This window comes from Amblyomma mixtum, chromosome 9 (genome assembly GCF_055824585.1).
Source record: "Amblyomma mixtum isolate Tamu chromosome 9, ASM5582458v1, whole genome shotgun sequence".
In the NCBI taxonomy this organism is placed as follows: domain Eukaryota; kingdom Metazoa; phylum Arthropoda; class Arachnida; order Ixodida; family Ixodidae; genus Amblyomma; species Amblyomma mixtum.
The window spans coordinates 6,371,962-6,393,589 of record NC_143020.1 but is presented as its reverse complement, the minus strand read 5'-3'; the positions used below and the strand labels follow the sequence as shown (position 1 = coordinate 6,393,589).

The window sequence follows — 21,628 nt, the reverse complement described above, 5'->3', positions numbered from 1 at the left end:
GTGCACTGTTAACACCAGTTCTCCCACTTCAACGCAGTTTTCGCAATGCAAGCCAAGCAATCGCATGACATTCTCTCGTTTTCCTTTGTGATGGCACAAGCGTACAAAATCTGATACAGCTCGCATAGCAAACCCTTTATCGTCACTATTCGCATCAACCGCCTTCTTGCACTGCGATGGACATAACCCAATAAGATAGGACACAATGCAGATATGTGTGCTGTTCAACTTTGTGCGACACTTTCCTAGTTCATTTTCAGTGCTCACGGGAACGTATTTAGGGTAGGGATACAAAGGTTGGGTGCCAAAAGTTGAATTATTATAATGGCCTAGGACATTCGATCTTGTGTTGTCATCAGCAGAAAAGTTTCATCTATTTCAAACATAGCAGTGAATCTAAAGTGCAACTTGCATTCGTGAAGCTACGGTATGTCCAGCAGTACCTGTGACCAAAAAGAGCCTTGAAATCAAGCCCAAATAATAGTTATTGCTGGATTATGGGTGAGCTTCATTGAGATTTTCCGACGTGCGCTCGACTCAGCACGCGGAAGATCACAGAGCAGAATAACAGCACATGAAAATTGCGAGACACGGGAAATTTAATTTGGCGTATTCAAAGCACCCTAAGAAATAAGACCTCTAAAGCTTACGCCGGAGAATATTTATAGTGGAGGATAATGACACGTTTCAAGTGTCGTTAAATGATGCGTTATTTTCACGCTCAGAAATGATCAAAATTGCATAAAGGAATATTTGATCACTGGACGGTTGGTGTCGAAAGCAGGTAAGTTTTTGAAACCCCCTCAGGCGGCGGAAGAGCTCGTGACGTGAAATATATCTTTGAACAAACCATCGTGGATATAACAAATTAGAGATTTCTCGAAAGTGTAAAAAGCTAAACCAAGCTAAACAGCATACATGAACAGGAAAGAGCAATTAAGATGATCATCCGATCTTAGAAATCTACAGTACGGTGGCCGCACGTCTGCAAAGTAACCTGGTTAAGAGCCTATGCAAACAAGACAAAAAATGAACGGTAGAAAAGGCGGGTACTGAAACAGATCCAGTAATATAACGAGGCGGGTATGTCCGTCACAACAACATATTCAGATAATTCTATGTCCATCATTCGGCCTAGTAAGGTTGACGCAGTCACCGTAATCAACCACGGGGCACTGAAATGCCGTGGCAAAGTCAGCGTTGCCCCTGACAAGTTCGTTCACTACGGCTCTAGCCTGCGAAGCGATGCTGCAACGGTAGTAGGCGAAGCGGGCGTAGAAGAACTGGGCTTCGGACATCCGGTAGAGGCTCCAGGCGTCCTGCACTGTGTACCAGCTAGCTCTTGCAGCCGCTGGTGTGACGGCCTCACCACGGGCTGTGCCAGCAGCCCCGACAATGGCGGCGATTTGCAGCCCCATTTTCAGCTCTACCACACGGTGCATGTTGTCGAGGTACTCGGCGCCTGAGGCTCTCAGCACGCATTCCCTGCATGAAAAGTATTGTCAAAAATAACCTGGAAATAGGAATGAGGGGACTTTTTTAATGCGAAATCATTAGATGGCTGACTTTCAGGGTCATGTCCGCAAGATACGGCAAAGTGTGACGTCACGAGCTGAGTCGTCTCGTCATGAAAATGACGTTGCACCTACATAATACTAGTTAGGTAACGGCAAGACTAGTTAGTATGGTTAGTGATGACATCATATAAGTGTGGCGTCATGACAGGCCACGTGACATCGATGTAATGTGACGTCACACGAGATCATGTGACAATGGCGTAATGTAACGACATACCTAGCCACGTGACAACTATGCAATGGGAGTTCATACCAGGTCCCCACTCAACCCCCTCGCCACCCCCTAATTCATGAAGGTCTAGATGACATCCCGGCGATGATCCGCCAGGGTGGCTTAGTGGTTAAAGGGGAGCTCCGGCGATTTTTCGATGTTCATCTCGACCGATGTTCATCTCGATCGATGAAAATGTGCGAAAATGAGCGACAGGACAATCCTGAGAGGTACGAGTCGCATAACCTAGAGGGAGTGGAACGTCCGAAGGTCGTTTGCGTGGAATTGGTGCGTAGCTGCGACGCCAACGAGATAGTTGCTCGTCAACCTGGAGAGAAGTGTATCCTTAGTGAGTGTGGGAAACCTAAGGAGTCAGTTGTTGGTCCCGAGGTGCACACGGGAGGCTCGCAGCAAAGAGGAGAGATGAACGCACCACTGCCGGAGCAAAAAGAAATGAAGGGCTGTTATCTTGAGTTGGCAGGGCTATCTGTCACTGATGTAAAGAAAGATGGGGTTGTTTTAAAGCCTAGAGAAAAGAACCGCATTGCGTGTCAGAAACAAGGTTCTGAGCGTGCGACGCGGGCGGATAGGTCAGACAACAAACCCCCCCAGAATGCCAGGAAGTTGTCGCCTAAAGGCGAAAATGGCAGTAAGGCCACAAAAAGCCCCAGACATGTAAATGCCATTTTTTACAAATTTGTCAGCAGGTTACGCGCAAATGGTTATCCGGATGAAATAATTTCCAGTGCTTCCGAAAAGTTGATTAAATTTGTAAAAAATGGGCGACCCAATGAAGGCAAGATGCTGAAAAGACCAGCGGTGGTTCCTTACACGCACGGCTTGTCTCACGGTCTCAAGAAGGTTGCCGGCAGGTATGATGTCGATGTTGTGTTTTCTGCTCCCCACAAACTGAGCTCCATGTGCAAGCAGGTTGCACAGGCAAAGGAAAAAAAGAAGAAAGGCTGTCAGGTACGCCATGTTTCACCCTCTGTACCATGTGCAGAAAACGTGGTGTACCAAATTCCCTTCTCTTGCCGTGCTGTTTACGTCGGGCAGACCGGCAGATGCTTAAACAAAAGGCTCATGGAGCATGCAAACACAAGGAAAAGTGACCCTCTTAGCCACGTTGCCGCTCATTGTGAACAGTGCAAATGCCATCATGAAAGGGAGCAAGAAAGGAAATCGGAACAAGACGGCGGGCTTCCGCGCACAAAGTTCCGCCGCAAAAAGTGCAAGTGCGCATCTGAGTACAAGAAAACCGAGGTTCTGTTCCGCCATAAAGATAAGCTCACACGCGAAATAATGGAAGCGCATCACATCCACAGGCAAGGTGACGGATGCATCAGCAATCCTTCCGTGACACTTAGCAACAAGGAATTAGCATACATCACTTCACATGTGACATAGGTTTTGATGTTCACTGCCCTTACACACTATCATCTTACTATTTGTGTTATGTTTTCGTATATATACCCTTCCGTCCTTCAGTAAACCCAGTTGATAGTCAGCGCTTGTCTTGTCGTTGTCCCGTCTTTTTTGCGCTGTTCACCAGTATGTATGGGTGCGGGTTGAAGTGCCTGATGTGATGTGTACGCCAGAGTGATGGGTGACGGCAACTTCTGATGTGCTGTGGGCTGCACAAATTCTTCATCTGTGACAACGGGCGTGATCTACCATTGGCTTCCTAGCGATAAGAAGCTTCGCGACAATTGGATGAGAGCTGTCCGCCGTGTGAACTGGTCTCCGAGGAATCATTCCCGCTTGTGCTCGGAGAATTTCGCGCCAGATTGCTATGAAGACAGCGTGTACCTCAGAGGCAGCTTCGGACTCGCTAAGGCTTCGTTCAACCGGCGCTTGAAGGCAGATTCTGTGCCAACGTTATTCAAGTACAACCGTCCATCGCAGCGGCCAGCTGAACGAAGCGCGGCTGTCAGCTGCAGACCCGAAAGACGCTGGTTCGATCCCGGTCGCTACGCTTGAATTTCTATGGAGACGAAATTCTAGAGGCCCGTGTACTGTGCGATGTCAGTGGACGTTAAAGAACCCCAGGTGGTCGAATTTTCCGGAGCTCTTCACTACGGCGTCTCTCATAGCCTGAGTCGCTTTGGGACGTTAAACCCCATAAGCCATAAACGAACCGCCCTAACACAAACTTTGTACTAAGCTCGACACTGCCGAACTGCAGACGCGAGAAAAGAAAACACAGTAATGAAGAACGGGCTCATTTTTCTGCCACAATTTAGAAGACGAACTGTTTTTTGGTTTCACGGCACATAAGCAACGGAGGCTATCTTAAGTGAATAAGGCTTAGCTGTCACCAAAGAAATGATTCAAGCATGTACAATGTGGAGTACTGGTCACTGGCCAAGATCAATGAGGATGAAAATGTTGAAGTTTCGGGAGCACTATGGCTCCCTTGTTTACTAGAATTGTTCATTTTAATTGTTACGATGGTGAACAAGGGAGCCGTAGTGCTCCCGCAACGTCAAAAAAATGTTCATCTTCATTTACCTTGTCCAATGACTAGCACTCCATCACCATGATACCTGACTAGACGGTATGCTGTCAAACCCCCAACTAAAGCATGTGAAAATCTACCAGAAGCGGTGGACCAGAGGCGTCTAAAAATACGTTCGCAGCGAAGACGCCTGCCTCCGACGCCACTTACTCTGTAACCATTTTGACGACGCTAGCGTGCAAGGAATAGAGTAAATTTCATCTCGAACGTGATGGAGCTGCAACAAAAAAAGTCTGCTGCATGCAAGAACGCGTTCTTTCAGGAGTGATCGCTTCCTTTCCGCATTATCGTCACCTGTGGGATTGTAGAGCTGTCTTCGTTTCTCGTGACCAGTCCTTCCAGCTGACCAGTTTGAGCCACATCAAGGCGGCCATGCGACTCGCAATGACCGCAGCGTCGGCGAGCAGTGGGTCAGTGGTACCGGAACTCAGCCACCCGTAGCTCAGTGATGACACGTACAGACTGGTCTCATTCGCAAAGAGCATGCGGTCCGCCGTTCTGCTGTCGGGGTTGTCTCGAAACCAGGGCAGGCCTCGTCGAACTGTCTCCTTTTTAGCGTCGAACTCGAAGTTCAAAGCCAAGAACAAGTTCTGGGGGAAGCCCTGGGAGGTCAGGTGCGGCACGGCTGGCTCTCTGAAGACCAGGTCTCCAGGTAGCATGAGCGATATGTTGGCGACTAGGGCCCGGAAGTGGTCTGTGTCGTTTCCGGCTGCCATCAGCCGCCGAAGTGGGTCATATTCAATGAACCGTCGCCGTGTGGCTTCGAAAATTTTGTGCAGCTGGCGGTCTTTAGCAGGAGTCGCGAGTGCCGCCACGTACGTTACGCGCCATAGGTGGTAGCTCCGGCGTACGTGTTTTTGACAGACGTCCTCGCTACGCATATCAGGTGAACTTAGCGTGTTGCCCTGTGTAATGTAACGCATGGCTTGCAGAGTGACAAGAAGCATCAGGTACAACGACGACAACGGCTGATGGGTTGCGTCTATCAGAAGGCGAACGTCCTCAAACAGGCCCGCTTTAGCTATGGCAGAAATTATTTTCGCACGGTCGACATCTATAAGGAACTCGAGCAATATGTTCTTGAATTGGGACGCTTCAAGATGTCCGAAAGCATCTCTAATCTCCTTCAAAGACACGGATGATCGTTTTGGAGAGGCAGCCGGAAATTTCTGTTCCCACTTCGAGACGTCCTCATTGGTATAATTAGTGCCAAAGTGCGAATTAAGGATGGAGAGAGTGACATCAGAGCAGGAAGCATCGCAGTGATGTTGGTGGTCACCGACACGAGGTGTAAATCTAACGAACATGAGCCACGGTGTTTTGCTTGCTGAGCTCAATACTTCGAAGATGAAGGGCAGGCCGTACCGCTTATTCACCACAAGGCCCAAACGAAGTAAGCTTGCGCCACTTGTTCGCGTGGTGGTGTTGGTGATTTCTAACACGGCCGCCGCAACATCCCGGACTCGCTGGTGCTCCTGCCATATCTCTTTGATGCACGATGTGTAAAGGGTGTGAAGTGAGACTGCAGCCTGACTGCCGTAGTCCTGGGTGCCCTTGATGATGTCAGAGGTGACATCCAACTGCAAAAAAAATGGCTTGGGTTCAACGTGGCTTGAAACTAGTTGCACGAGCGAAAGCTCTTTTAGGGATGGTCTACACTGTCTGAAATAAAATATCAAGATCAAGGGTCAAGGTTAAAGGACAAGGTCAGGTACCCAATGGTCAGAGCAATGTGATCTCGGGGTCGTACTAATATAGCTCGGGGATACCACGACGCAGTTAAGTTTCTTTCGACCTTGTGATGCATTGAAGGTCATTGTCAATGTGGCGCCAACTGTCTCATATCAAAGGTCAAGCCCAAGGTCAAAGGTAAAGGTTAAGGTCCGGTACCCTGTGGTCACGGTCATATGATCACGGGGTCATATACTACCATAGCTTGGGCCATACCACCACGCAATTCGGTTTGACCTTGTGAGGCATTGAAGGTCACTGTCTGATCCGCATCGAAATCGTAAGTTGTACCACGAGGAGTAGGACTCTGGCTTTCAAACACAATAGTGGCATAGAGCTAAGCGCCTCATGAATGATCTGTTAAGCAACTTACAAAGTTGCCTAGCAGGAACCCAAATCTCCCGAAACGCGGCCACTCAAGGACACTCGCATAACATCATTCCGTCATTCACTGCAGCAAAGGGCATCTAGTGGAAATGAAGAACAGAATTGTTGATAGCAATTTTTTGTGTGTGTTTTGTAGGTAGCTAGTACTAACGATATGACAAGCTCGAGAAATGTTAAACCGAAGATAATGTTATTGTTAACCACATGTCTTAAGTGGAACAAGACGCCGCGTCTCGACACTAGACCGTTTCATGCCACAGCTGTCAAGCAGAGATGCCCCTGTTCGTAGCCACTGGTTAGTCCCTTCACGATGCGTTGTGATTGTGCAGGTTGTGGTTGATTGATATTCAACACGAACTACGCTGGCCAGTATTTCCGGGAAACTATCCGGGGTACTGCATGTCAAATATATAAACCTCCACGTTCAATTGCTAGGAAATGAAAATATTGGTTGGTTGGTTTATGGGGGTTTAACGTCCCAAAACGACTCAGGATATGAGAGACGCCGCAGTGAAGGTCTGCGGAAATTTCGACCACCTAGGGTTCTTTAACGTGCTCTGTCATCGCACCTACGCGGTTAGGAAAGTGGGCGCTAGTTGCGATTGGTCAAATGAGGTCATGTGACCGTAGTGCGTTGTGACCAGATACATACAACTGTCATATACTTTCCTCTTGAGGGATAATCGTAAACTGCCGTTCATTATCTGAAAATACCTCCGCAATGCACTCGATCCGATACCCATTCTTACTCTCCTGGTTGTTTCATCTCCGGGATCCGGACCTGCGGTGACTACCTGTCCTATGTAGTGGATATAGGTATTCCCTCACCAATCCCAACGCTTCGCTGCCTGTGTTATATAAGTTGGGTTCTCTTCCGACACTGTTGAACATCAGTTTTCTTGATATTCCCGAAAGATGCTTGTTAGATCCCGGCCGCGGCGGTCGAATTTCAATGGAGGCGAAATTCAAGAGGCCCGTGTACTGTGCGATGTCAGTGCACGTTAAAGAACCCCGTGCGGTCGAAATATCCGGAGCCCTTCACTACGGCGTCCCTCATAGCCTGAGTGGCTTTGGGACGTTAAACCCACATAAACCAAACCAAACAAAGCCACTTTTCTTTATATTAAATTTTCGACCTAATGTTCTGCTTTGCGTGTTTGGGTCTTTGATCATACTTTGCACTTTGTCCCTTGCGGTACCTAAAAAGGAAATATCAGCGAATCATCGATTTACACGTTAATCTCCATTTAATTTTATTGCCTACTCTTTCCAATCCAGATCATTAATACTTCGTGTAAACTCATGGTGAAGAGTACCGGAGAGATCGTGTCTCCCTGCCTGACATCCTGCCTGATTAAGATCTGATTTCTTTTTCAGAGAAGAGCTATGGTGTCTGTGCAGCCGCTGGAGATATTTTTCAGTACTTTTACGCATGCCTCTTCCATGCTCCGGCTCCGCAATTCCTGCATGAAAGCTGTAATTTAGACTGAGTCAACTGCTTTCTAGTAATCAATGAAAGCTAAATACAGTGATTGGTTACATTCTGCGCATCTCTCTGTGATCTATTTGGTAATGGGAAAATGGGGTCTTGTGGGGTAGCCTTCGAGACTGGAAGCCTGGTTCTTTGGTTGTTCCGTTCGCGATTACGTCAGTAAATACCTTGTAGACAACGAAGAGTCCGAAATAGTCGATTGTGTAATAAAGGCAGTTCCGGCGCCTTCCGGTTTTTAGAAAATAAGAAAATTGATATAGATTGCATTCAGCAGGTAAACAAGATTGTATACTTTGCTACTGAGACCATTAAATAAAAGTTACAGCTCATTTTCGCCATCGTGCTCTTCGTAGAAAATCTCGAGGTGTAAAATTATTGGAAATTTTCCTACTCGTACTAAGCAAGCAAACTTTCATTATTGAGCATACACGTCGGAGTTATGCGAAACGGTACGGCTTTTTGAATGGTCAACAATTTCTGGGCAAATTTTTGAGCAACACGGATTTTTTGTTTTCTTCTTGCGGGTTTACAACAGGGACATGGTTACGGCTCTCAAAATCCCAGAAGATACAGTTCTAGAGTGCCGACCAGTTGCTGAATTTGATATCGCTCACACCGGGCGGCTCTCCACAAGGCTGTCTCGTGCGACCACGTGAGCAGTGGAATATTTTTATGGCGTCAAAATTCTCCAAAAAGGAGCGCATCGATGAGGTATGCAAATTGTTTGCAAATGAATAGCAGTTAGAATTATTGCCTGCACACTGGATTCCAAGCCATATTTGTGTGCGATGTCACTGCACGTTAAACAGCCCGAGGTGGTCGAAATCTCCGGAGCCCTCCACTACGGCGTCTCTCATAGCCTTAGTCGCTTTGGGACGTTAAACCTCATAAACTAAACCAAACCAAACTAAAGCCATATTTGAAAATGGCCGCACCATAGCTGCCGCTGCGGTGGCTCAGTGATTAGAGTACTCGGCTACTCAGCCGGAATACCCGGGTTCGAGGCCGACCGTGGAGGCCGCGTTTTGATGGAGGCGAAACGCAAAAGACGCCCGTGTGCTGTGCGATGTCAGTGAATGGTAAAGGTCTCCAGGTGGTCGAAATTATTCCGGAGCCCTCCACTATGACACCTCTATTATCTTTTCTTCTTTCACTTTCGTCTTTGTCCTTTCATTACGGCGCGGTTCGAATATCCACCCAGATATGTCAGACAGTTACTGCGCCATTTCGTTTCCTGAAAAACAAAATTTTCACCATAAATCCGAAACAGTTTGTGCTATCTTCGCTTCCGATACTTGCCAAAAGAAAGACTTTTGCAATTAGAACACCACAGCAGCCACTTCCAAATGCCTGTAAAAGGGCAGAAAATTGCAGCATATTTCTTAAGCAGGCATTACTACTGGAAGCAACGGGGTAAGCCAGCAAGGATAGGACTGCAAAACAGAAAACCTGCCGTGCCTAGTGCTTCCGGCATCCCATTTTTCTGGTTTGGTTTATGGTTTATGGGGGTCTAACGGCCCAGAGCGATTAAGGCTATGAAGGATGCCGTAGTGAACGGCTCAGGAAATTTCGACCACCTGGGGTTCTTTAACGTGCACTGGCATCGCATAGTACACGGGCCTCTAGAATTTCGCCTCCATCGAAATTGGACTGCCACGGCTGGGATCGAACCCGCGTTTTTCGGGTCAGCAGCAGAGCACCATAAGCACTGAGCCATTTTCTCTTTTCGTGTTGCGCTTTTTTTCCTTTTGCAAGTGCACCCTCGCCGAAACTAGAAGTGTAGTCACCATGCGCAAGCGGCTCACCAGCAAGTCGCGTGCCACGTCACGCTGGACGAATCCTGCCTCGAGGGCGTTCTTGCAGATGTACGCGAAGAAATCTGTGCACGGCTGCTGGTTGGCGTCGATGGCGGCGAATAGCGTGGCTGCCTCGCTGGGGCAGCAGAACTTGGTCCCAGTGGCACTCGTGTTAACCCTATTGGCAGCCCAGTGAACAGCGAGCCAGGCCAGCGCGGTGGTGGCGGTGGCCACAGCGACCCCACATGCGCCGCTCAAGCAGGCGCTTGCCGATCGTAACTCCTTACTTCGCAGGATGGAAGTCCGAGTCGCGGGGCGACCGGTGCCAGTTGGCGAAAGTAGGTCTTCTTCTTCTTCTTCTTCACCATAAGAAAATGGCACATACCCACGCGGGGGGATTGGCCAAGGTGCGGTGGTGAATGCCAAGGAGGTATGAGTGCGGGAAAAAAGCTAAGTCTTCTCTCGCCGGCCGAGCTTCCATCGCGGCTGTCTTCTTCTTCCTCTGGAAGGCGGCCTCGAGGAGCGCGTGCCGCTGTTAGTGTCCAGCGCCCTCTTTGGGAAGAGTTGTCTGCTATACGGCTCGTGCTCCTGCGGCAGCTGCCCTTCTGTAATTTTCAGGGCCGGCCGAGAAAGAAAAACAGCTTCCCATAGCCCTCTTATTTCTCGCACGAAAGAAAGAACGACGAATTTAATTCACAGTTTTTACAGCACTTCTAGATAACTTCCGCTAACTTGCACTCTCTGAATCGCACTGTCGGCGTCCACATTAGCTCAGTGTTTTAAAATCCAAAATTTCCACATTTTCGTAATGTCCAAGAAATTTATTTAAACCTATTGTGGTAGGTCTGAAAAATTTGACATCTGTAGTAACGGCGACGTTGACCGCGTTTACTTGAGGAGTCGCACGAGTGCCTTTCATTGTTTTCCTGACTTCAAGCATTTGAGATGTGCGTTGCCTCGGCTCATTTTCTGTTTGGAGTGGGCGCTTAGATAACGTGAGTTTGGGGTTGCGGTCCCAGTGCAGCTACTAATGTCGCTTCTTTGCCCACAGTGGACGAATAGAAAGAAGAATTTTCTTTTTATCGCTCGGCAGATGTCAGAGCCCTTTCATGCTACCAGTTGCAAAACTTCCATTACGAAGGAAAGAAACAAACATTTATTGAGAGGGAAGAAGAAGGTGGTTGAAGGCAAGCACGCGGAGTCCTGCCAATCCCTTGCCGTGGGTGTGTGCCACTAAGACTGAGGACATCATCATCATCAGTCCACGACCCCAGTGGCTCTGGCCGCCGTCGTGGAGATAGCGATATGAGCGCCTCCTGGTATGCCAGGGTGGCGCTGGTCAGCCGCACCGCCCACTGCTTCAAGAGAGAGAAACAGAGATTAAAATTTTATCGCAAAAAAGGTGGCTGGAGAAGATTGTGAGTGAAGTTCTCAGTTCAGGACTCCAGTAGCTTCCGCCGACGCTTTGGCGACGGCGACTAGCGTCCCCTGGTCTCCCAGGGTGGCGCTGGCCAGCGTCACCTCCAACTGCTCCAGCGCCGCGTTGGGCCGCTTAAGTGGTTGGGTTTAGCTGTGCATGTAATATGTGTGAACGTATTAACACCGCCCACCAGGGACATGTATCTGCGTATAATGTTGGGTGAATGCGGTGTAGGTGGTGGAGGTTGGGGAAAGTCAGTGTTTGGATGCGTATTAGGTGTTACGAGTCCGCCGGGAAAAGTTGCTCATGTGGTGGGGTGTAGAGTCGCCGATTTAGGCGAATGGTCTCTAGGCGGGTGGAAAAATGGGTTGAAATTCGGTAGAGGATGTCATTGCTGTGCGCCGTTGGGTAGTTATATTGTTGAGCTAGGGCATCGGCCCTAATACTGCCTCAGACAGTTGCATGTCCTGGGGCCCAGGTGATGACGTGATCATAATGGAGAACGCCGAGAGTGGCGCGTGGGACACGACTACTAGAGTAGGCTCTTCAGGCGGCATGGGAGTCTCAAAATGTTGCAGCTGGGGTGTTGGGTGTCGCTCATTTTGATCCTGATGGCTATAGCGATGGCTTCTACGGCCGCTGGGTCCGAGGCTGTGAAGGACGCTTCAGGATAAGGGGTTTGGTTGGGCGTACGAATCTGTAGCTCACCAGAAACGGTAGCTGACCCGCTGACACATCAACTCTAAAAAAATGTAGCGTAGAAATTAACGCCCTAATTGTGTTTGATGCGCTGGATAAACTCTGCAAACTGTGCACAGTTGCTAATGGCGACACAAATACGAAAATTTCTAAGGGTTTAATTCTTCTAACGCAGGTATGACGGAAATTTACAGCCGCTGAAACTAAGGAGAAAATGGATGTCCATGATAAAACAGCGCGGAAAAAACACGAGGACGGACGTCCTCGTGTTTTTTCCGCGCTGTTTTACCATGGATAGTAATAACCAACTTGCCCACCTTTCTGTACTTCTAAAAGGGATGTCTTTTTAACTTGTAGTTTTTTTAACTTGTAGTTTTTAATGAAATGGGATATTAACAAAAGCAGAAGAAAAAACAACCACATGCCGCCGGTGGGATCCGAACCCACAACCTCCGAATTTAGCGCCCGGTGCTGCACCAACTGCTACAGCGATGGCTGTGCAATCTGCTGCTTTGGGTGGTATTTATTTGTAGTGTAAGCGAACCTCTAGAGTGTTCAGCAGCGCCGCCCACATCCACAGCGGCGGACGTGGTACGCCCTTTAATACCACGAGCGCCACGTAGGAACGCCGTCGAACGCGAAATTCGGAGGTCATGGGTTCGGATCCCACCGGTACCATGTAGTTGCTTTTTCTTGTTTTTACTAATCTCCCTTATGAAGAAAAACCACAAATTAAGAAAAAGCCATCCCCTGTTCGCTTCCGTCATATGTACCCTAACGAGCACCTCTACTCTCTTGTATGCTTCTAAACAGTTAGACAGAGCGAAAGTTCCTTTACACTTGGCTACGCTTGGTTAGACGCTTGAAACGCCTCGCAGGCGTTTCAGGAACACTGTCAACCACGCTCTCATCCATGTCAAAACTGCACGCGAGAGCGACGTCGCCTTCTTAAAGGGCAGCTGCAGCACTTTTTTGAGAATTTTGCGGTATTCAAGGATTCAAATCTATGTAGGCTGTAGGTAAAGCACGCCGGTTTTTTTTTTACAGTAGCCTTTAAAATAGTGACGTAATCGACAATTGAAATTTGCGCTTATCCTCAATGCACCAGAGGAGTGCAGAAAAACTCACCGTGACGTCACGGAAGGTATGATTTTAAATTACCGCTGTCGTCAGCCACACCCTGCCCTGACGCGTTAGACGCGGCCAAACTCTCGGCAGGGTTCGCCTTTGGTGGCGTTGTTTTTCTTCCTTCAAAGCAGGCATTTGTGCGTTGGAAATGTACCGATACCTTCGATGACGTCATCATGACCCCCCCCCCCCCAGCCCACCCACTTGGCGTTGTGCGCTGCGGAGAAGCTTGAAGGGCGTCCGGATTTTAATCGGCCATTACTTCGTTATTTCAAGTGCTAGCCCCAAAAAGACTTCACAAGCTTTACCTCCAAGTTTTCGCACATTCTACCCTCTTAAGCTCGTTGATGTCTAAAACCTATGCAGTTTCCCTTAAAGTGAACGTCGAGTCAGGTGCATAATCACATGACCACATGTGGCGAAGCGGCGGTCGGCGCGCAGCGGTCAGAGCAGCGGCGAGTCACGTGGTCTGACGTCACAGCGACACCTCCGGCGCTCTTCCTCCTGAAGGTCAAACTGCAACACCCGATGACCTTGGCGAAAGATGGCGTAGCCCAATAAGACTTGAAACCCCTCGTACACCCGGTAAATTTGTTAACAGTATCGCACGAAGAACGACTCACTGGCTTGTCAGCGCCTTATCATGGCACAGAGCGGTGAGACAAGCAGGAACAAATGTATGAGTTTCAGATACGCCGATTCACGCTGACAAGGCGCTGACAAGCCAGAAGGCCGTTGGTCGCGCGATGCTGTTAACAAATTTGTCGGGTGTACCTTGCAGGACCAATATGTGGTCTGCAGAATCCCATTTCCGTGCGAAAAATGCTACATCGGCCAAACCGGCCGGTGTGTCAATGTTTAGATAATGGCGCACAAATTGGCTATTAAAGACCCGTCTGGATCAGGGCACTTGGCGACACATTGAAAATGACTCGTGCTCTTCCGAGAATACAGTCAGTTGATGTCTAGGATTAAAATGAAAAAAAAAAATGCAGTTAGCGGTACTTTTTCTCTCACAGTTCTTGCTGTTAAGCGCTGGTTACTACTTTCTATTTCTCATTAATTCTTTTTAATTTTATTTCACATATTTTGACGAACGGGTTCACAAAACGTACTATAAACCAGAATATGACCGAGAGGAAAGTCTGCACGATTATTCGTTTTCACCACGGCGCTAGGCTGCTGGCCCACAAGACGCGGACTCGATCTAAGCAGCGACGGTCGCGTTTCGATAGAGACGAAATGTTAAGACGCCTGCGTACTACATGACATGACATCCTAGTTGAAATCAAGAGGAACAAATCGGCTTGGGCAGGGCATGTAATGCGAAGGCAAGATAACCGCTGGTCCTTAAGGGTAAAGGAGTGGATTCCGAGAGAAGGCAAGAGAAGGCAAGGACAGGGTTAATTGGAGAGACATAGGAGAGGTCTTTGCCCTGCAGTGGGCGTAGTCAGGCTGATGATGATGATGTCGATGATGATGATGTACTGTATGATGTCAGTGCACTTACAGACACCACATGTGGGCGAAATCAACGGAGCACTGAGCCCTCCAATACGGCGTCCCCCATAGCCTGATTCAGCTTGAGGCGTCAATCCTCAGAAAACCATAAAATCAGTCTTTATCACCTTTTGCAGAATGCTAACCACAGCAGCAGCGTGAGTAATAGACAAAATCACAGCGTATACTGCGGTGAAACTGCGTTGATCTCACGGACACTGCTGCACAATCCCCATAAAAAGAAGTGCCGCGCAGCCCAACTTGCTTCGCTTATAGAATTTCTCTTCATCGTCCTTTCACTTGAATAGTAAAAATAGTTTCACCAGGGTCGTCCATGATTGTGTCATAGACCCCGCTATCGTCTTTTTGTTACCAGTCAGGTGCGAGCGCAGTGCAAAGAAGCAAAAAAAAAAATTCAGGGGGGGGGGGGGCACTTTGTTGACCTAAGCCGCCGCGGTGGCTCTGGTTATGGTGCTCGGCTGCTGACCCGAAAGACGCGGGTTCGATCCCGGCCGCGGCGGTTGAATTTCTTCGGAGGAGCAATTCTAGAGGCCCGTGTACTGTGCGATGTCAGTGCACGTTAAAGAACCCCAGGTGGCCGAAATTCCCGGAGCCCTTCACTACGGCGTCTCTCATAGCCTGAGTCGCTTTGGGACGTTAAACTCACAAACCAAACCAAACCAAACCAAACCAAACCAAACCAACCACTTTGTTGACCTAAAGTGCTGTGAGGCGAAACCCTTTAGCGCGGTGTTGCGGCTTGTGTCACTGATGTGTGGTCAAGATGTTAATTAAGTACACAATTGTTTTCGAATCGTAAATTCTGGAGACACAGGAGGGCGTTTGGGGATGCATCCGTCTGATTAGGCGCCTTTCTGCAAACACTCCCCAGCGTCTTAGACAAGGAGAACTACATATTCCAGCCCGCCGCGGTGGCTCAGTGGCTACGGCGCTCGGCTACTGGCCCAAAAGACCCGGGTTCCATCCCGGCCGCGGCGGCTGATTTTCGATGGAGGCGAAATTCTGGAGGCCCGTGTGCTGTGCGATGTCAGCGCACGTTAAAGAACCCCAGGTGGTCGAAATTTCCGGAGCCCTTCACTACGGCGTCCATCAGCCTGAGTCGCTTTCGGACGCTAAACCCCAATGAACCGAACCGAACCAAACCTTCAAGTTTCTTTTGATCGTCCCTGTGCGCATGGCGTCCCTTCGCTTGGCTTTCCAACCGCAGGCTATTAGATAGCGACGAAATTCGTAAATGCTGGCTATTGGGCTATTATATTTTGATGTCGAGCTCAAAGTCAGCGTACTGTAAAATACGAAAAAAAGGGAATGAGAGATAAAGCTGTAAGTCCTGCGTCTTGTATTGAAGTTAGGCTCAAACCTCATGGTATCTGCTCGGTAGCATAGAAGAAGGCTATCTGTTTGATTAGCCAGATCCGCAACACTTGGTACATCGCGTGCTTCCTACACCTAGATTAATGCTTCATGGTGAAGAATACTGTTGATATATGATTTTGCGTTCATATCTTTGTTTAGTGTTTCAAACGCAGAAGATTTCTAGAGATATGTGCGGAGCTTCTTCGTGCTCTTTGTGGCTTCATGGTGAGCATGATATTTGGTATTCAATGCCCGCCATTGGCTCCGCTTTTGTGACGTGGCCGATGCCCTAAAAACGTGATGAAGCGTCAGAAACAAGCTCAAGCGCTGAAAAAACTTAGACGCCTTTCGCTGGTGCTTCCTGACGTTTACAGTGAGCTTGCGCGCTTCGATTTCTACTACCAGTGTAGTCGGCTTTTAGGCCTACGTTTTGGCGGCTTCGAAAGCATCAGAGCTGAGCGAACAGAGCTGCAGAGCCTCTACCGTCGAACGTTATTAACCGTTCTATCGTCATGACATCCAAGGACCTCGAGACACTACGCGACCATCTCTGCCGTTTGGACCCAAGCGTGCAGCAACTTTACCAAGCGCTCTATTTGCCACGACAGGCGAGTTCAGGCGGCACAGTGCCGTCAGGTGTGGCTTGGAGCAAGGTATACGATTCCCTCCTGGGAGGCGTTGCGATGGAAGAGCGTTTACTTCGTATGGCCAGACTTTACGTTTGGCTGACGCCACATAACCAACTAGGCCCGTGGCAGGTGTATCGCCTGAAGCGCGACGCGTCCCTGTTCTTCGACTGCCCAACACTGTTCCATCACGTCACAGCCGCGCTGCGCCTTCCTCACTATGACGTGGCAATGGCGGGCAACTCTCTGCACGGTGTGTTCTATGCGTGCCTGCTCACCGCCGACGAAGAGACTGGGCAATCCGAACACAATGTTGTGTGCATCGCCCTTTGGTCTGGACTTCCGTTGCTAGCGGTCCGATTTGAAGGAGCCAGCATTGGACACCGCTTTACGGTCGCTCTGACAGCGGCGCTATACGGAGAGACCTTCTCTCTCATATGCAAGGACCAGGAAAACCTGAACAGTGCGTTCTCCGCGGGACGCAATATTTTAGACCAGCTTCCTAGCCTTCAAAGCGGACACCAGCCGTAAGGTGCAGCTTTGCGGAAAGCGCCGGCTGATCAAGGTCAGTTGTCCGCCGATGAAGTTGGCCTAAAGAGCGGTGAGCACTCTTTTCTTTTCCTTGTCATAAATATTGCTGCTCTGGGTGGTCACTATACCCTAAGTGCGAATACATCGCCTCGTTAATACATTTCATTTCATGGGTTCCTTTCGTGTAGTTTCAGTGCGAGGGAATGTTCCGTACTTTTCGTTCGAAGTCCATGAGGTAATGCAATTACGCTGAGGCTCTCCAGTTGCGTGGGGCCTAAGAATTCAAAGCCATATTTGTCCCATGGAACCATGGGCGTGCGACATGAAAATCGAATTGGAGCGCCAGTTAGGTGCTCACATATAAATTCGCCAGTAAGTCAAGTACAACAATGATAGTTCATGCAGCTTTAATTGTATTTAGCTGCGGATTAAGGACTCTTAGTTTTTAGTAATGCGATAGTTAGTGCGTGGGTGCGTTGACAGGATGCAGGCCAATATCTTGAGTATGCGCTGCTTCACAGCGCATGAACTGTGATGAAGCGACGAGCTTTTATTAATGCGTGTATTTTGCTGAAACTGTGTTCAGAGTATAAATACAACTGTTTTCAAACTCTGTCCACCTTAGCTTCTCCAAAAGTACGAACCCTCTACCCTCCAGTGACTCTTGGAACTGTTCAAAGGGAGTTAGCCATTTCAGAATCGTCCTTGACATTGCTTTGGGTAACGAAGTGTTCAGAGTGACGATGTGCTTCTTAAAGGCACCTGGTATGAGTATTGTGCATAATAAGAGACAATTTTTAACGCGAAAAAAAAAAACACCAACAATATACCAGCCTTGAAGGCTTCATTGCCCAGAAAATGTGGCGTCGGCGTTTTCGGTGTTGTGAGCGAAAAATCGCGAGCCCGACTTTGACAGGTGCTGTCCAGGGAGCAGCCTAGGAGGCAGGTGCCACACCTAGGTCACGTGACCCAGCGTAATCATTACAACCTGCCCACCGGATATTGAGGAAACTGCACACTCTGGCAGGTGTCAATTAGATTAATGATTGGTCGCTCTGGGAGAGGAAACTGGGCCCGCACAAGGCTCTCCGGTGGTAGCACCTGCCATCGTAGGGACGTGGCAAATCACTTAACCGCTGCACCACTGCGCCGGAAGGGGTGTGAGTGAGGAGACCCCATGGATCTATCAATGTATAGTACAGAATGAACTTCGGCGTATATCGAAATTAGCTCGTTACGCCATAGCGTCATACCCTTTGGCATTTTTCGAAAGGGCTAAAACAACGTGGACAAACAAGGAACAGACAGCGACGAGGGCTTTGTCCGTGTTGTTTTAGCGCTTTCGAAAATGTCAAACGTGCACCAACTAGCCCGAACCGCCACTCTTCATACCCTTAAGGCGGAGCTTAAGTGTTGCCTCCAATTTTAAATTTATTTATTTTATTTATTTACAAATACTGCTAATCCCAATTGGGATTGTGGCAGGAGGGCTTAGTAAGGTTAACAGAACGCGGTCAAGCATAATTGGAACATTCAACTGGTCAGCATGTTAAGAAAAACAACAAACGGTAAAACGAAAATACAACCGAGCTGTGACGAAAACAATCAAATAACGCATAAAATAAGGCTAATGTCCGTAGTATTATGCAAAGAATAAGAAAATATTGAAACATTGCTAGTTGTTATAATACGCAGACAATAAGTAAACAGTAAATATTATAATCGTACACTGCAAAGGCATTAACACAGTATAGGTGTTTAGTTTAAGTAACACTGCATAGTTTGACAAAAAAAAAACTTACACATAAAAATACAAATAACCATGGGTATAATAATAACAGAACGCAAGCAACCAGGAATGAATAACTAATAACAGGACATACTCTCAACTGCAATATTAAATTTTGTCATTGATGAACAGTTAGTAATAGATGGATCAAGGCTGTTCCATTCTCGAATTGCTAGTGGGAAAAAGGAATTTTTAAAGCAGTTAGTATGGAAATGATACTCACTTAATGTATGCGAATGTTTATGACGCGTTGATCTTGCTTCAGAAAGGGAAATATATTTAGTAGTGTCGAGTTTTAGATGTCGATTTATTAGTTGAAACATGAGTTTTAGTCGTGCGACTTTTGCACGGGTCTGCAATGATTTTATTCCTTCAGTTTTCATTAATTCAGTAGGCGAATCGGTTATCTTGTATTTGTTAAATATAAATCTGACTGCTTTTCTTTGAACGGCTTCAAGTTTGGTTATATCTTGATTAGTATAAGGAAACCAAACGACGTTAGCATATTCGAGAGCAGATCTAACCAAAACATTGTAGGCTAAAAGCTTAGTTTGAAAACGGGCTAATGTGAGGCGTCGTCTAAGAAAAAAGAGTCGTTTCAAAGCTGTTGAGGTGATTTTGTCCACGTGAGCGTTCCACCTGAGGTCATGGGTTATTAGTACGCCAAGACACTTATGATTAGTCACTAGAGTAAGTGGTGTGCCATTTATAGTATACCGAAAGTCGGATTTATGTTTCTTTCTAGAAACTGTCATAACAGCAGTTTAATTTAATTAAGCCACCCCGGGACTTTGTATTTAATTTTAGGTACGCGCTCTGTCTACCTGCCCTTATTTTGTATTTTAGGCACTTGTTTGAAAGTTTTTGATGCATTGGGGAAAAAAAACTACTGTTCTGTTCTGTATTGAAGGTGCAGCGGAAACGGGACAATGCTGTGCGTAATCGCATTTTGTGTCAATTCCACTCAATAGTGACTGAAATGCACCCCTTCCTGAATGCGCAATTAACAGACTCGCCTTTGTGCGCATGTGATGAGTCACTGATTGTGCGCTCATGCACGCGTTCAGGCTCAGGAGCGATCTGCGGAAGCGGAAAGGAATCGCTGCTCCCGCCTTCACAGATAGGCGCTCTAAAGGAGACCCGACAAAGGGATCCTTTTGATAAACCATGTTTAGATATTGAGCGATGCAATAGACACTTTTAGTTGCTGCGTACGAAGCGACATCGCATACGCAACGCTCACTACGTTCCGTACGCTGTAAAGGACACCCCCGTCACACTTTAGTTGGCCGTACCGCCGCGGAGCAGTCGCGTAGCGCGTTGTGTTCTGTCGCCATCTAGTGACAAACACTGAAAGCGCTGTAGCGCTCGGCTGAACATTTTACAGTTTTGACAATATGAATAGTATATTACTGTTTTTAATGGAGGAAAAAATGTATAATGTTTAATGAAGTGCAAAAGTAGGCACATGACTAAAAAAAATTATTCGACAGGTGCGGTTGTTATGGCGATAAACGTACACAACGTTAGTTAGGCTTAAACGGTCAAAAATCGCCTCATTATCTGAAAAACAAGGGGCATTTGTCCCTAATATTTCGGCGTGTGGGTGAGAGTAGACTAAATAAAAGCTAACAGCACAGTTTAGGGCGAGCCATCGCGTTGAAGAAAGCAGCGGCGAAGTGAAATCGGTCCGAAGCGGGCGAGATGGTCGCCGCCATGTTCTCTACGCAGCACGTAGCGTCCCGCGTTGCGTACGCTACGCTGTGCTTTGCAGCGGGCGGGCGTCCGCAACGCGCGGCTAGATACGTTGCGTTCTGCGCATGCGCATTCGTTACCCGCGGTGTCGTTGCGTACGCAAGCTCACTGCGTACGTCCAACTAAAAGTGTCTAATATCCGAAAAGATTCCGCGCCAAGCGGTTCGGCCAAACGGCAGTGGGTTGACCACAAGGATTTCGCCAAGCACACTTTAGAATTTACATTGTGTCTTCGGCAATTTTTCTCGCCTAGTCATTGCTTGCTGGAGGACACAAAATTTTCGCAAGGGCCGAATGTTCTGCTTCAAAGCCAAGAGGCAATGTGCGGCATAAAAAAATATAGGAATGATAAACGTAACTGATGCATCAAAATGCTTAGTGGCTCGAGCGTTCCTTGTTGCTTGCGACCTTGCTGCGGTGTTTCAAATGTCCCGCTGTTCCGCTCCTTTCACGCAAGATGAAGGTTCACTGCGCGTTTTGTTTTAGCACTCGGCGTTTGGTTTATGGGCTTTAACGTCCCGAAGCGACGGACGCCGTAGCGGAGGGCTCCGGATGATTTCGACCACCTGGGGTTCTTAAACGCGCAAGCACACGAGCCTCTAGCATTTCGCCTCCACCGAAATGCGACTGCAGCGGACAGCATCGAACGCGCGTCGTTCGGGCCAGTGGCCGATCGCCGTAGAAACTGAGGCACCGCGGCTGCTACCTATGCGTTTGGAAGGGGATGGAAGTTGACCAAGACGACGAGATTCAAAGCATAGCGCTAGAGATTAACACTTAAACACACCTGATGGCAGTCGTATTGGTGCAATACAGTGGCCGGCTAAGTGGAACTGTTCGCCCCGCCAAGGGTTCGAATACTGTTCGAGGATAAATCTATTGGCTTATTTCACGCCCCGAAAGGATGTGACATAGACGCTGGATGCCAAGGGTTTGTTCCAGTGCGGCTTCTATGCTATCACATAGTACTGCACTATCAGTACACCTATACTGCGCAGCTCGCCAGCGGCAGTTACTGCCCATGCTCAAGCACACTTGCCGTCCTGAAAACAGGCCGTTGCCATTGTCTTGTCCCCAGGAACTATGAGTGC

At 48.1% G+C, this 21,628-nt stretch overlaps 1 protein-coding gene across 1 annotated transcript; it reads right to left on the bottom strand.

Annotated features, from left to right (window-relative positions):
- Positions 1-1,106: 1,106 nt before the first annotated feature.
- On the bottom strand, positions 1,107-11,689 carry LOC149328174 (uncharacterized). The gene is made up of 5 exons (XM_089558915.1): positions 11,579-11,689; positions 10,953-11,067; positions 9,722-10,071; positions 4,601-5,886; positions 1,107-1,485 (listed from the first exon to the last, which is right to left on the bottom strand). Exons 1-5 carry the CDS (start codon positions 11,687-11,689, stop codon positions 1,107-1,109), a joined length of 2,241 nt encoding a protein of 746 aa, XP_089415041.1.
- Positions 11,690-21,628: the final 9,939 nt, after the last annotated feature.

Excerpts from the sequence above, each read along its gene's own strand:
- LOC149328174 (XM_089558915.1), bottom strand. The coding sequence starts at position 11,689 with ATGCCGCCTGAAGAGCCTACTCTAGTAGTCGTGTCCCACGCGCCACTC. Across the intron at positions 10,072-10,952 it reads TGATGATGATGATGTCCTCA|AAGAAGAAGAAGAAGACCTA; the intron begins GTCTTAGTGGCA and ends CTTATGGTGAAG. Across the intron at positions 1,486-4,600 it reads ACAGCTCTACAATCCCACAG|GGAATGCGTGCTGAGAGCCT; the intron begins GTGACGATAATG and ends CTTTTCATGCAG.